The sequence below is a fragment of the Helicoverpa armigera genome, chromosome 1, assembly GCF_030705265.1.
Source record: "Helicoverpa armigera isolate CAAS_96S chromosome 1, ASM3070526v1, whole genome shotgun sequence".
Taxonomy (NCBI): Eukaryota; Metazoa; Arthropoda; class Insecta; order Lepidoptera; family Noctuidae; genus Helicoverpa; species Helicoverpa armigera.
This window is the reverse complement of record NC_087120.1, coordinates 5,790,063-5,807,161: the sequence shown is the minus strand read 5'-3', so window position 1 is coordinate 5,807,161 and position 17,099 is coordinate 5,790,063. Positions and strand designations below refer to the sequence as shown.

At 35.7% G+C, this 17,099-nt stretch overlaps 1 protein-coding gene across 1 annotated transcript in view; it reads right to left on the bottom strand.

Moving 5' to 3' along the window:
• The window catches only part of LOC110380652 (uncharacterized protein), a 143,601-nt gene that overhangs the window by 26,308 nt on the left and 100,194 nt on the right, over positions 1 to 17,099 (bottom strand). The window contains exons 3-5 of the mRNA XM_021340704.3: positions 13,043 to 13,114; positions 7,769 to 7,876; positions 5,077 to 5,271 (exon numbers count right to left, since the gene is read on the bottom strand). Coding sequence (XP_021196379.3) covers positions 5,077 to 5,271; positions 7,769 to 7,876; positions 13,043 to 13,114 — 375 coding nt within the window. The remainder of the gene's footprint in view (positions 1 to 5,076; positions 5,272 to 7,768; positions 7,877 to 13,042; positions 13,115 to 17,099) is intronic.

Below are 17,099 nucleotides of genomic sequence, written 5' to 3'. Positions count from 1 at the left end.
CGATGTGCGTTCAATTTCTAAACAAATGAAGGGATTACCGACAGATATCCATTGAATTTATCTTTCGAACTCTAGAGCAGTGGTCTGATCTTCCAAAAATCTTAGTAAGTATAAAAAAGTTCTAAGACTATAGGAATCGTCTTAGAACTTTTAGTATTTAGATTATTTTGTTGAACTACAACTCAACGTCAAGCATTGAAAGTGAGGATTGCTCGGACCATTTAAACTTTCCTAAAAGCAATTTTGATTTTGCTTACCATGTACCTAACATTTAATATTTCCTTTAAATAAAACGTAGACATTCACATTTGAGACTAACATTACTGACTCTGCTGAGTGTCATGACGTCACGAAAACAAGTGAATTTCCACGTGAATATGACTGGGCTCACGCGAATGTCACACTTAATTCTATTGCATTGAAAAGAAAAAGTTGTCCTTAATAGTTTGGAGCAGTGATACTTTTAGGGTACCTAACAAAACTTATGGGACTATAATGATGCTATCAGAATTTAATAGAAGTTTTTGAATCTACGGAAGGTAAAGGAATTTTCAGTCGCATATTCAAAAAGAGGAGTGCAATTTAGGTTATTAATTTCAGAATGTTATAACTAAAGCTAACTAAGTTTACAGTGTTTTATAAGAAAAAGGTTTAAATAAAACATTAGCTTACGTTTTATGTATACGATTATAAGTTCGTAGAAAACAAAATTAGATAGAAGCGTGCCCCTGACAGGCTTATCTCTTTATTATTTCACTTCATATTTGTTTACTTTCAGTGGTTTCCAAAAAGGAGTAATTGTATCCCGAGGTCAAATAGAGTTTCCATTAGTAGGAACCTAATCTGCTCCGGCAGATTTTATTGGAAACAAGTTTCATCTCGCGATTTCGCGTCCTGTCTGCTTCCAGTATACGGAGAAAAGATAGTCTATGTGTCATACTCAATTCTCAATTATTTATTAGCATAGTCTATGTCACCCGGGATGGTACAGTTTCCTAAAATGAATTTAAAAAAGTACATTTCGGAGCCTTTAGCTTCAGTCTGAAATTGGATATCCAAAAAAAAATAACTTTTGAAACGCATTCGTTTTTAAATCGACTGTCCACTTGACCTTCTGTCCGTAAGCTAGATGTCACTATAACGCCAAACTGAGATTTGTATCTGCGTAAATATTTCGGTGCACAACAGCTGTGTACAAAATTAGTTCCTTTCTTAATGTGTAAGCGTTTTATTACGACCGAAGATATTCGCAATTTTGTTGTTACACCCGGTGTACATTATAATGTTAACTTATGTAATTTGTGCCGAAATTTTCAAAAGTGGAAAATTCTTCGCACAAAGCTCCGAGGAACAATAATAAAATTGTGAATAAAAGCAGCGTCAAAAATCTTCCTACGTATTAAATATCAGAACTTGAGCAGAGTTTTCCTTATTGTATTTATTTTACCTACATCCCAATCTTCTGTATAGCGTTTTTATTTGGCTATCCAATTTCAGGACACATTTTGTTTCTGTAAACGATATCAGTGAATACGATTATTGAAGTACGTACTTTGCTGTGTATTATGTTTTGCATTCCTAAGAGGATATCATCTTATAATATTGATAATATGAAAACCTCATTCTGTAGCTACTTTGTACGCTGAAAACTTCAATGAGGCGAAGCTAGAAAACAACGATATTCGATTTTCAAAATTGTCTTGTAGATCTTCTGTTTGTTTGTTATTAGTGTACAATAAAGAATATTCTATCTATCTATCTATCTATCTTCTTTTCATGTCGCTGTTTTGAAAGCCGAAGCTTTATGCAGCATGAAAATGCAAACTACAAAATACAACGAAAAAATAACTTAGAAAATAAGATTTTAATACAGCTTTTTTAAACAGGACGCTATTTTTAATAGGATTTACTACTAATAAGGCTTAGCTTATTTTATTATTATTTGCCTAGCATGGCTTACTGGCACATAATGAGGCTTGTAAATCTATCGAGTGCAAGCTTATTGCTCTTAGTCAACTTATTATGGAAAGATTTTCTTAATAATTTTCTTTATAACATTTTTTATTTACTATGTAAAATACGAATAATATTTTTTGTAACGTAATATTATGCCACGGTTTCACAGTACATCTGTGAATTATGACTTTTTTAATTAACCGATGAATCGATTAAATCGATATTCGACATGGTCTTATATTAGAGTATATTAAATACAGGTGAAGAAACCATCCATTTTGAGTGGCAACTGTGAAAGGAGCTACATGTAAGTATCCAAAATCTGCGTACTCAAAAAAACATGTAAGTTTTTCAAGTGATTTTAAATCGTCTTGCATAAGTCTTAAGGTTTATTTTGACCTAACAGATCAACCTAATATTAGCTTCCCGATTGATAAGGGTGAGAATTATGCGATATCCAAGCATTGTATTGACAGGCATATTTTTATTATCAACGATATTAGGCTTGGTATGACTGTAGTGTATTATTATTAGTTTTATATATACCTAACTGTGGTGATTGTCGACAAACTGACGACAAGTAATAGTATAAACACTGACTGGTATAAAATAGTTGTAGCATACTTCTCGAACCTTTAATCGGACCATTTATTCCAAAACAGCTGACTAAAATTGGAATGTAAGCTGAAGATCCGTCTCAAGAGATTTTATGCCTAAGTACTTGATAAGGCTTGGTACAATGTAGCATGTCTTAACTGCTTGTGTGCCGGTAATTATGAAACAAATGAAAATCAATTGTGTCTCGCGTGGATTTGTGCTCTGACTTACAACGGGTTAAGCCTAAATTTTAAGCTTACTAGATAGCGGGACGGCTCTGTGTGACGTCGTCCGTAATATCTAGTACATTACAACTGCTCAGTGTCGCGTTGTCGTCCCGTCCCGCCGCGCCGCGCCCGCAGTGTGCAGAGACCTTAAGCAAGCATACGCTTAATACAAGCTGATGATGATGACCATGACGTTCTTTATTAAATCAGGCACATACATTGTTCGATAACTATACAGACACATTGCAACGCTTAACTTCAGTCAGTTCTGCATGATGAATGGACCCTAACGTTCGCTCACAGTCTGACTGATAATACATTCGGTGTGAATCCGTGTTTAATCTCTTAGCAACACTTTGGAATCCAATCGGTGTTCCGCGCAATCACTCAAGAGGTTCGAATCGTTCGGAGTTACATTAGAGCAAAGGGTGTGATTATAGACTACGGATTTGAGTCACGAAATGTGGTGAACTTGAAGTCACGTATTATTCAATTTACTCTAAATGTGTTGCATCTTAAATTATGTTTTATGTTTCATCACCAGGCATCGGTGATGAAACATCATGGTGGCATTAGACGGTGTATATTTATGTATGTTTTTATTTGTTTAAGTGATTTTTTTAAGGGTAGGTTAGGTTAGGTTACCATTTTACGTAAACGATACCTAACCAAATAATAACCAGCTGTAACTAGGACGGCTGCCCAGTCATATCTGCTTTTTTTGACAGTTTGTTATAGTTCGGTCATCGTTATTAGTTAAATGGTGCAACTCATCCTTAAACTTTTCTTCGAGCGCGAGTCAGTTAAAGGGCTTCATACCATGTATTTTATTTCGGCAGTTCCTGACAAAAAAGGATAGTTAAATCAGATAAACAAAACCTAGAAGTCCGTTATCGATTAAAGTCCATTACTATAAGTGTAACATTTACTCTGCGAGTGGTAATTTCCACATATTGTTCAGGCGAGTGATACGCAGCTGCGGTTTATGGCTGGGCCCGTTTACGAGCCCTGGCGATCTTAATAAACAGCACGCTTGGCTCCGACCACTCTCGACCTGACTGGTTTATCCACGGAGGAAGGAAAGATAGTAGAGATGCCATAAGGAAGGTAGGACAGGCGCCTTCTTGTAGGTCAAGTAAAGCGTGATAGGTGTGATGAGTTACTAGAACTAACGAGGTTCAGGGGTTTCTTGTCAAATCACGGCCAATCTGTCAAAGATTGGTCCTGAATGACTGGTGATTTTAATTTGAAAATAATGGGCGGGCTTCCAAAGAAGGCGTGTAAGAGCGGAGCTAATAAATTTTGGCGCGCTACTTTCTTAAGAGATTTTGCGTTATGACATCTCTGTTAGTCATTTTGTTCTCTATGGATTCACTCGTTAAGGTACCTTCACTTCAGATCGCACGTTTTAAAGTGGATTATCCAGGTTCTAGGGAGACAAAAGGAAATGTAGCGTGTTTTATTGTGAAAAGACCGTTAAGAGCCACATGTTTTTGTGATTCGAGTATGTTCAGGTGAATTTGATTTAAAAGTTCACTTTTTGTTCGTAGTAAAGTTTGTTGACTTTCGAATGTTTTTATGAAGTGCATATTTGTGGTGTGATTAGTTAATAAGCAGTTGATATGTTACATGTTATAAAAGCTCGTCTCTGGTAATGATTAAGATTTTCAACCTTGTAAAATGTTAATTTCAGTTTTCGCGTAGGCAATCAAAAGGAACACTGCAAAAATGCACGGACAAAATACAAATTTCATTCATTTCTTATAAAGCTAATAATTTATTTGAAAGAAAGTCCCTTTTCACTTTTAATATTTTATTATGAGAACGATACCAAAATCATCCAATTCTAGTTATTTCGCAGCTTTATTTCTGAGCATAAAATAAATTGAATAGTCCTGTTAATTCGAGTAAATGTTCCGACATCGTGAATGAATGAAAAATATTTGCTCTTGAAGAGGGTGCGGGCGAATATTTGATATTTAGATGTTCATCTTTTGCAAATTTGGGATTCCATTCCGTCACAAATTCAAGTTGAGGCCATTTGTGTTTATCTTTAGGTTCGAAGCCAATTTGTATTATTGTTGCGAAACATTGCTTTAATAAATGTTGACATTTTGTTAAGTACTTGATTCAAGTCAGTTTAATTTCACAAAAAAATTCACATTAAGAATCAAATTAGCTTTTAAAATCGTCTTAAGGAAGTCGGTAATCACATTACATTTTAGTCTTAGTACCTAAGCCGTATTTCACAAGGACAGCGAAAGCTACAGTCTAAAAACTGAACGTTAGTACTCACCTTGCGATTACTCTTGAAGACGTTGCACTTAAAAACGTTAGTGGCGCCATCTCGCGCGATGTACGAGAAGATCTTGAGATCGGAGCTGTCGTGCGACACGTAGAAGATGCGGTAGATCGGATGATGCATTATCTCGGCCGTCTCGGTCGTCACGCTGGACTTGCTACCCCGACCGAAGAGCTTGCTCGAACTCTTCTGTAACAAGCACTTGCCAGTTAGAAGCAGGTTGCTAATAGCACAGATTACTATACCTAATAGTTAATACGGTAATAGTCGGGGTGGGTAGTGAAGGATATACCTAAGTATGAGAGTGTTCGGCAAAAGTTTTGAAGTAACAATTAGTTTAATGCGTTTGTTATTATATCAGGTGTTCTTCATAAAATTGCTCTAATTTATTATACGCGCCGAGATTATTAGGAAGTCCTAAACATAAAGGAATTAAATAAAGGTTCCCATAGATCACATGAACGCGAGCTTTTTAAATAATAAACGGTAATATTTTTAAGAAAATTCTCAAAGTAATTTCCATAATGAAGAGTGGACCAAGATTATTCTTCACGGGCACAATAGGTCGTCGGTACAAAAGAAGCTCGGAGCTGCGGCTTCAGGCAGCAGGTTGACAGCCGTCTATTATGGCCCGACATGATTTACGAGCCCCGGGAAAAATCAGTGTCACCGCTTACTCGCATGGGAGATAATTTAGTAATATGTGCTAATATGCCACCGCTTAAAAGACGATAATGTCTTTCAAACAGATTAAAAACAATATTAAATTATTCCACAATTTATTTGCGCTCGGATTTTTTCCTGAAATAAAGCGCAATACTCAGTGTTTATTGCGCCGGCTACTGGAGCATTCCCTCGAGATTTCAAACAATAGAGGGGCGCCATTGTTTGAATTAGAAAACGACTCGATTAACCAGAGCAAACCTAGGATTTCTGAGGAAAATTCGAACCTGATTCCGTAACTGGAGCAAAAATATTTGGCCGAGAACATGACGTGGAACACGCATTATAGCACAATTTCATTTCTGATTTGAACCAACATTTTTCTTTGGAACGCTTTGAAGAATATAAAGTCGCACTGATATATTTTCTGTAAGTCCGTGAGAATTGTACTGATTTATCTTTATAAAGCCACGTTGACTGGATAAATGTAGCAACATTACAGCAACATGACAGTCTGACATAGTTACAAGGATTTAAACTCCAGGTATTTGGGTAAGCATAATTTCGGTGACAAGGATCTAAAGTATTTGTGCCATGAAACAGAAAGTAAAGTGGACGGTCGCCGAGTTTTGTAAATTGTGTGTCTAAATTGCACCTGATTTTGCTTTGGTTTATTTTAAACCAAATACAAAACTCCAGAAATATCGAAGCAAGAGGCGATACAACAACATCAGGCCTTTTTTATAAAAATAAAAAATAGATCACTATTCTTGCTGTCAAGATCGCAAATAATTTCAGTGGTTCGATAGACCGTGCATCGCCACTAATTTGCACCTAGATAGCTTAAAGAAAATTGCAGACGTTGTTAAGTACTCCGCATAAATTCCGCATACTACGAGCTTAAATCTTCATTATTGTGGATGGCTTTTCTCAGTAAGCTTCTTAAAGCATGTAAGTTATCTGATATACCTAATAAACCTGTTGTGTATTAATGCACTCATGTCAGATTACCCAGAGCTATGAGGTGCATACTAAGATCATCTAAGAATCTAAACTAACAACACAAATGATTTTGTCGCGAATCGAACAAAACTTTTTAACAGTCTCCGAAGTTTTCAATTTATCTTGAGATCGTATTCAAGCGCACCGATGTATATTTATGAATCGATGAGTAAAACAGGACAATGCACCAAAGGTATGATTTTTGAAGGCAGTACATTTTTGAGAGTTCTTGCAACGAAGGCTTTCATTTACTTTTTGTACAAACGAGCGTAATTTATTTGTCCGCACAGTGCGGCCTCGGACAGCCAGGCCAGAAGCCGCAGCGATCTATCTACATTTGTTGGTATATATTAACACCCTTACCCTAATGTAACTTTAAGTGGGGTTAAAACATTCTTGTGGGCCGCTAAGGGTCGCATTTACCAACAATAGTTCTCGTTAATCTAGTAAATATGTTATGCTTTGTATGCATTATGAGTGCTAACTGTTGCGTAGATACTCGTCAGACTTTGTGATTTTGTCTGCCTTTAACTTGGGTTGAGATTAAATCTTTAGAAGGAGTATCTTAAGGTATTAATTAATTTCAAATCTTAGATTTTAATTTCGAAATCTTGTTATATGTATGTCCATTGGGATTTTTTTTGGGAGACTTTTATAATAGGGTAGTGTCCAGGGTCGAAATAATGAAATAATATTTAGTCCGCTTTTTAGATAATCAAAAAATATTGGATACGTATTTTTTCTTTTTTTAATTAAACATAAAATGACAAAGATAATACACTTCAAAAATTAGGAGTGGGGGCCTTTTACGTCACAGTGTCCTGAAAATTGTAGCAACTTGTGACGTCACACTCAACTTTAACACGCTATATCTTAACAAGTTCTGATCCAATTTAAAAAAGAAAAAATACGTATCGCTTAATTTTGGACAATCTACAAGACGGACTAATTATTATTTTTTAGGAAACTAGCCTATTAACCAGACCATCTGAGAATTCTGAATTTAAAATGTAAAACTCACCTTGGTCTTGCGAGTCGTGATGTTGGTCCTGGTGGTGACTCGTACTCCATCAGTGGACACGTCCACAGTCACCTTGCGCTTCTTCACGCCCCTCGCCTTGAACTCGTACTGGGGAAATAAAGCTTCATCAGACGAATACAATAAGGGTACAGGATGAATGGACCTTTAGAAATTGTAGGTTATGGGGTCAATTTCCTTGGTAAATTTCCGGTGCTATCTACGAAACCCTTTGATGGAGTGAGCTATCTGTATTGCGAGGGTATAAATAGCTCTGTTCGTAGGTTAATAGTTGCTAAGTGGCTTATGTACGGGAACTACATGAGTAGATTTTTATAGGCCCCTAAAAATAAAATAAAATTGCAACATTTTGTTGGATTACCTATAAAAATTAAAACCGTCTAGACAGCGCCAACAAAACTGAACACAAGGCACGGTTTAATAACCTAGTTCTTCTAGCCGAATATCTAACTCCCCTATTACGATGTAAATTTTAAAGAAGTCGTCATAATTTGTCGTCACAGGCACCTAAAATAACTAAAACTCGCCTCAGATCCCCTTCGCTCAACTTCAGAAATTCTTAGAAGTTCTGAGTGAAACAGTACGAAAATAGCTGCCATTATAATTATCCACATTTCCGGCGTACACCTGTACACTGAGCATAATATAATGGAGACACCTTATTACTTTGGGCATATACATAATTTTGTTGAAGCTGCGAATACTTAGGCAGATGAGAGGAAATTAGCTAAGAGGATCTTATTAAGAGCTCTGGAAGTAAGTATGCTCAATACGCTACTCGAACATTATGCTTCAACATTGCTCCTTTAATTTAATTGTAATAGCACTGTCGCAGTCATTAACATAATCTTTGCAGTGAGGCAAAGTACGCACACGGTTTAAATACATCAAGAAGTTACGATGAAGATGCGCAACTGTCTATTCGCAGTACTAAAAAGTAAACGAACATCAAAGATGTCTATGACTTAATCGAGTCATCGTTTTACGATGACATGACAGCCGTTTTTATGATACTACGGAATGACGTCATGGAAGGAAATTACCGGCTGTATCCCAATTTCATAATTACTTCGAGCGTTGATGAGTTGATTAATAGACTCCATTTTATATCTATTTGCGTCTGTAGAGTCTTCCAATTCCGAAATACATGATGCAAATAGCTGAATCAGTTGGCAGTCATTAACAATAGTTGTTAAGTTAGTTCGTAAGCTGGACAACAACCGCAGTTCCGGAATAGTTTGCATAGTTTCAGCTGCTTAGTTTTATTGTTTGTGCTAATAAAACTGACTTACTCCCAACAGATGTTTGTTTGTTAAGAAACTGACGTTGATAAATTGTTCTAGCCTTTTATACCGCAAAAACGGTCCTCTTTTTTGAAATATTCTTCAGCGGAAAAGATATTGTGCTGCTTCAGAGTAGGAGCAAACGGGAAAACATTGTCTTAAATAGCTTTTTAACTGGATAATATCAAAAGGGAGAAGCTGAGCGTTGATGTAAATATATGTGATTTCTAAGCAGGTGTCGCTCATAACAGTGACGCCACGTTTTTTCAGCGGTTTATAAACAAGATAATTTATATTCTGATGCGCGCCGCTCCCGCCGTGACATGTCCATGTTTCAATACGACACGATCACTCGCTCACATCACGCTTATGTAAGCATTATTTACATAAGTAGGATTTACATAAGGAGTCCGTGGCTAAGTAACAGCCGCATGGCCCGATCGATCGTAATACAGTTTAGTAGCAGAGCGGTTGATCCCTGGATGGGTGACCATTTAGGTCTCAACGAGTTCCTCCTTATTTTGGAAGGCACGTTCACGATATTTACATAAGTAGAGAGCTGAGCATAGCGCAACAATCTCACCTTCCAATATCATTTCTAAATAAACGTTATATTTGAGTAGTTTAATACAACCCCTTATAAGAGTAATGGAAAATCAGCGAGAAGAGAGAATTTAATCTTGAAAATGCTTTGAGGTTTATTTCGCGTTAAAACGAGATTTTTCAGTCGATGAAACAGAACTCGGTATCGCTGATGTTTTAGACTGAATCGTACGAAATGTGTCGAAATTGACATTGTACACACAATTAAAGTTATAAACTTAAGCTCGAAGGTTAATTAAGGTGGTCTCAGTTTTATCCCAGATTACTTAGGTATTAGTTATTACGGTTTTATTCTAGACAGCTGGATTTAAACAAACTGGTGAATGTTTAATCTATGTAGCAGATTTTAAATAGGCAATAGAATTATTCAAGATTAGAGTGTGCAATGCAAAATGTTACAAATGTGCCTAAAGAAAATCAGTTTTTCAACTACTTTCTTGATGTATGAACTTTTAAAGGATTTCACGTATCGTTCACCATAGTCACCTTTCCTTGAAGTTTCACTATTTGATTTTCTTTCTTGTGACACGATGCTGATAGTATTTTTGAGCTAGAATAAACGTTCAGAAGTATTTTAAGACTTTATGTTCTCGATCAAAGTTTGAGAACAGTTTTAGACGTTTTGTTAAGTTCGTCGATGTTTGTGAAAGCGGAATAGTAAAAACTGTCTGGAAGTACCGAAAAAGTTTTCTCGTCTGCTGTATTTGCAAGTAATCGGTTCTTTCTGGTGTTGAAAGCACTAGTGGTTTTATTACCCGACTGCCAAAGAAGGAGGGTAATGTTTTTGAGTAAGTACTTGAAAAGTGAACTGCAAATCTACCGTGAAACTCCAATAAGTTAAGTTCTTATAACTAACTTTGATCGAATATAATAGAGTAGGTACCAAGTACTTAACTATTTATAATCACTATTTCTAATAGTTCAGTAACAAAATACAAGGTCGAGAGTAAACGATGGGTAAACCGATCTCATATTAAGCTAGAAACTCTGACATCCAGTTTACCTAAGAAATAGCAGGTAATTATTAAGTAATTTGTGGTAGCAGGATATTAGAAAAAGGCTAGGCGGGTGAAGAAATCCCAGGAATTCTTAATATGTGGTCATTAAAGTTCCGCAATTAACCTACAACAGAACCCGCATCAAAAGAAATAAAATAAAACAAAATTACTTCACAATTCGAAACGTTTGCAAACAATAAAACTTGAAAAGTAATATAAAACTGAAGGCTTCTTCAGACCATTATACCTGCGTACTTACTTGAAAATGAGCACGCAATTCAAAAAACAAAAAAAATGAAAAACAAAATTCTTTTATTAAATTCCGTAACTGAGAGGAAAATATGTTACTTAAGTGGGCGAAAACGGGAATGCAATTGGGGCAATGTGAGCGACAAAATTACGAAAAGGTAGTAAAACCTTTCTTTGCGTATGACTAGACGTACGACGATGTATGACAAATGTTTTTTTACGGGAGCTTTTTTGGAAATAACTCTCGTATAAAAGTAGGTACATTTGATGAGAAGCAAAACTGAGTTAAGTGTGTCTGCTTTTATAATGCTATTGCTAGAGAACAAAGTTATATGGTATGTATGGATTAATTCTTTTATATTTCATTTTTTGATTCCGTACCCATAGGGTAAAACGGACCCTAAGATTTGTTTGCTAATTTTCGCTTGGTATCGATAAAAGCAACAGGTAGACGCTTAAAATTTTCCTACAATAAACGTTAAAACCTTTTGTATGCGAGACCAACGTTTACCTACTTTAGTACCAGTTTTTTTTTTCAAAAGGTTTCCGAATGGTTTCAGTCTTTATGAGTTATTGAGATATAATCTATACTAATATTATAAAGAGGAAAACTTTGTTTGTTTGGTTGTAATGGATAAACTCAAAAACTACTGGACCGATTTTAAATATTCTTTCACCATTAGAAAGCTATATTATCTGCGAGTAACATAGGCTATATTTTATCCCGGTGCGGGCAGTAGCTCCCACGGGACGCGGGTGAAACTGCGGGAAGACGGCTAGTAATCTTATAATATAAACATGAATCGCAAAATGTGTTGGCAAGCGCATAACTCAACAACGCCTGGACCAATTTGGCTAATTCTTTTTTTGTTGTGTTTGTTATTGTCAGGAGAAGGTTTTTATGAAAAAAAATAGGGTAAAGTAGAGAAGTCAGTTGACGGGAGCGAAGCCGCGGGCAAAAGCTAGTAATATTATAAAGAGGAAAACTTTGTTTGTTTGTTTTTTTATAATGAATAGGCACAAAAACTACTGGACCGTTTTTAAAAATTCTTTCACCATTCGAAAGCTACATTATCCACGAGTAACATAGGCTATGTTTTATCCCGGTACGGGTAGTAGCTCCCACGGGTGAAACCGCGGGAAAACGGCTAGTGAGTTATAAATCAGAATATTCAGACTGTATTTAAAATTCTAGTTTTGTTTAAAAACCTCCTATCTGTAAACAAGTTAAAGTTCAAACGCAAATCTACTAACAAACTCATGTAAACTTGTTACGAGCCTACGCAGTTGGAACATAAAAGCTCTATTTTCTTGTTTCTCAACAATGTAAAATTACAAACTAAGCATAGCTAAATCAATTTTATGGCCAAACGGTGGGTACTGGAGTCTTGTTCAGCTTTGTTAATTATGCCACCGAGGGCAATTAGCTTGTAGAAAATTAGACTTACCTAATCTTTTGTTACTGATTGATACAGATTGTAGACTCTGAGGTCCTCACGGGAAATATTATTTGTGGTAATAAGCTTTAATTTATGTAGCATGTAATCATGAAGTATCGTAAAACTTGTTTAATGAATAGTTAAATATTTAGGAAGGTAATAAAGTAATAATTTACCGAGTCTTTTCCCGACTATGTTGAGGTTGGATTTCAGTAAGTCTGACACCAGTCTAACCAAGGGGGATCGGGTTGCCCGGGTAACTGGGTTGAGGAGGTCAGATAGGCAGTCGCTTCTTGTAAAGCACTGGTACCCAGCTGAATCGGGTTAGACTGAAAGCCGACCCCAACATGATTGGGAAAAGCGCTCGGAGGATGATGTTGAGGTTGGCTTTCAGTCTAATTAAAAGGAGATGAGTAGCTGTCTACGTGACCTTTGCAACAGAGGCCGACCAATATATCACGTATTTCGAAACATGGAAGAACTCGTTATAACATGATGGTCATCCATCGGGGAACCAACCGCGAAAAGCGTTGCAGCCGATCGCAACACAAACTCACAACACCGTACTTGCCATCATTTTTCGATAACGATAGCAGTGTCTATTAATTATTCTACAATCCATACCATTCCAAGAAGAATTGAGACCGCATCTACTAAGTATTTCTGATAAAAGCATATACTCACACGAACGCGACGCATCGCAGCGACAATCTCCACGCGGCTGGTAGGGCGAGGCACGTCCATAGTTCCGATGTACTGTAACAAAAGAATACATATATTGAGCAAATAATAAGTAAACCTGTAATACCTTTCACCCATAAAAAAGTTTAAAACTTTTATGGCGGAAGAAAAACATTATAACATGAGATAAACTAAGTTAGAGTCAAATAATTCATAACACAGCAGAAATAAATTTGAACCAAACCACGTGGAAACCATTTATATCCTATACCCTAACAGAGCTCGTCACGTGTTCGCCTCGTGTGTCGAGAGCCTTATAATCAGATTATATCACTGTCAAGAACGCCACTAATTTATTTAAATCGAATGCTAAATTGAAATATGACATTATAGAATTAACATCCATTTTCAATGTCCCCCTTAATTCAAAACGTGGAAGCTATTAAACGATTTTCTATTTCAGTCGAGAGCAGAAATTTCTAATACTCGGTTCAGTTTTAATACATTTATTGCTAGACATAACCTGAAGGCAAGTTCATAACCGTATGAGGAAACTTTCAACTGTTAATTGCAGCCACGAAACTTTGCATAATTATAATTAGCCTATTTCGTCGCTATATCGCTGGTTTGTGGCTTTGCTTTTTACCTTGCAATTTTTATTATTTAATTGCCAAAATCGTCAAAAATAGCGATGGAAAGCGTTTTAATAAAAAACTTCGAAGTCTACGTTAAGAAAAATTGTATTTATCATAAAGTAAAAAAACTGAAAATGTTTATTCAACTCATGAGGTCAACGACATTCATAAAAACATTACTTTTATTAAAAAGCGGACTCCTAACTTTATTTCTGTTTTAGAGTATTAAAATTTCAATAAAAACGTCTGTCGAAAACATTTCTTTACCTTCAATTTGCTAAATTGACCTTGAAGTTTGTTATAATAAAAATATTGTACAAGCGTAAAAATGTTAGGGTTCATTCTTATTCCATTTTGGTACAACGCGAATGTGAATGTCCCAAATTTAATCCCATTTAAATCCAGAGAAGGGAAGACCTTACTTCAGAAGATTCGAGATTATCTGTTCGAATAAGTAAGTAAAGGTTAATCTTTTACATTCATAATTTTCCGAATTACTTGCGTTTCGGCAAAAAGCTTCATGGCTTAGCAATATTCGCAAATTCGTTCAAAACCTTTACTAATATTATAAATGCGTAAAATTTGTCGTGCTTTAACGCCAATAAACTGAGCCGATTTAATTGAAAGTTAAATTATTTGATAATCTAGAGCCAAAGAAAGAACATTGGCTTTCCTTTTGTTGTAACACGGTTGTAGAAAGTGGTTCTACTGGGATACGGCTCAAACCACGCAGCTTATTTTTAATTAAATAATTTCAAGGGTTTGAACCTAAGCCCTATGTATCAGAAACCACACTTATAAGTTCACTATAAAGTGACGTAGAGCCAAAAAGTTGTACAAAATAGTCTGCAAGGATATCGTGTTGCTCAGTACTTAACTGGGAGGTCACATGCCGATGCTTTACGTACCTACCTACAATGTACACGAATTCAAGTGCATCCAGATTCAACTTGTGGTGATCCTTTAGCAAAAGGTTAGACTGCTTATATACCTCTAAGTTAAGGAGCATTGTAATTTCCCAGGCAGGCAAAATTTTGAAAACTAGACGGAAAAGTAGTACTCTAAAATCGGATGGCTTGACTCGAAAAGATAATAACAGAAAGATTCTTATCGATATCTTTCAATCTATCGATGGTATAATCGATTTCGATTATCTCGTCTCAATTTGCTAATTTCACATTGGAGTTCCGTATTCCTGTTTGGATAATATGCAAATACCTTAATTCGCAGATAGGAACATTCGCTCAATAATTAATGCAGAGGAAATCAAAGTTGTCGCTCCGTACATTAAGCTCACCCGAAACATGAAATAATCTGCTTTGATCAAATCTTATACAAAGTAGTACTCTCTTAAATTTAAACTAAGTACCTCTCTTGGGAAAACTACTTCAATTTAAGAGATTACAATCTTCTATTAAAAATGCTGGGATGTTTAATCCCAGTTTTAAACGTCGCAGCTTTTTTAAAGCTGTAGTCGAGATAGAAATTAAAACCCAATGAAATCATCCAGTTCAGATAATCCAATAATTTCTGGAATGGAGCGGAATGTTCGCGACTCAATTAAAAAAATTATTAGACTGCAATAAAACAATTTCTTGAAGTTAAACGTGCAAGAACTTGATATTTCAATTCTTGATAACTGTAGCTAGTTAGTATATTGCTTTAAATTACTTACGAGTGACTTTCATCATTAAGTCTTTCGCATTCATTTAATAAGATAATTGAAAAAATAAACTTCTGACTATTTAATTGGTTTCGTTAACCAAAAGCATTGCCTAGCCACGAAAAATCTAACATTTAAATAGAACTTTTGTAGTGGTATTAAGAATAAAACTTGCTACGAAGATTGGATATCAGAGTGTAACTAGATTGTGCATGTGCAGTTGTGCACACATCAAATTACAGTTATTTGCCCTCTGACCTAGATTAGGATATGAAATAGATATTTTCATACCAAAAATGTACGATTGTGGTACAATATTCGTTTACATTTTGGGAGAAATTAAGTTCAGAAAAATATACTTTATTTCTTATTGTTGTTGGCGTTTTTTTCTTAGAAATTGTTGCGTAGGCATTAAATATGTTTGACCTATTAACACTTGAAGACACAGAACTGTGGAGATATTCTAGGCAACTCGGCCAAACGCCTCAGGGTTGCAGATCTCCAAGCCCGACCTCATTGGCGACCTTTGTACGGAACCCTTTCACGTGTCGAGGCTTCAGAATAACCCAAATTACTTTCAAAGTGGCATCGGGTAACTGGAGATGTTACCATTGAACGTTTCTAGTAGCAACTCCATTCAGATAACTGACCCATTTTGTCGGACACTTAGTTGATAGTCTACATAAGTTTATCCCTGAACTTGCAATTCGGTTCCATTACGCCGTTTCAATTACGTTCCCATTTATCGACAACACCACATTAATTTGTAAAGTTACGCATTCCACAACTTTGAGTCGGGACTGGACGGTTAAATAGTTTTAATTGCTAAAATAAAGTACCAGTCGCTGTATGTGGGAAGTGCTTTTAAAACTTTGCTACTTGATTCCATTAAAGTTGTTTGATTTAAAGCTCCACTCTAATGTTATGATTTTGTTTTAATATAGCATGAAAATGCTGACACATTCTTTGGTTTACAATCTTGATGAACGATAACATAATTCTAATATATTTCAACGAACTCATAGCATTATCTAAATATAGCTGTTAAAGCAAAAAAGTAATCTGCCCTCTTAATTTCAGCGTCAAAGGCAAATCTTCAAAAAAGGTGCATAATTTATTACTTTAGCATCTAACATCGTTCTTCCTTCATCTCCTTTCATCTACATAATTCTGGAGGTGACAATTTGTCTTTTAAGCTTCCCTAATTTGCTTCCTTAGGAACAAGATAAAGAAAAACAATTATTTTTCGGTTACGTTAAGACGGTCTTAGGAGCGCCTTTATAATTTGTGAGAGCAAAAAGTGCGAGTGTAATCGCTGACGTATAATAATATTAGGCGCTGTGTTGACAGCGGGTGACGAAGAAATTGGTAAATAAATTGTTTTTTTGCTTCAGTATGCTTTTAACCGTTAACTTTAAAATACAATTAAAGTTTAGATATTGTAAAATCTATTTTGATGCTAACCAATCATAAGCAAGAATCGTCAGCATTTTCTTTAAGAATTCGCACCCGCGTTCAATAGTTCTTTCATTAATCATTTGCATCTTAATTTATGGCCTATAACAAATAGACAATTGAATATCAAACCTAATAAAAGTTCAATAACCTCATAAAACTGGCAAATAACATCACACTTTTATCTAAAGGTAGGCTGACACTCTTATACCAAAACAGTTGGAAGGAAACGAATTTTCGCGTCTACTGTAGCACCTTACATGAGCAATTCCCCTCGATTTCCTCCCAAAGGAAGCTTCTCTGTAAT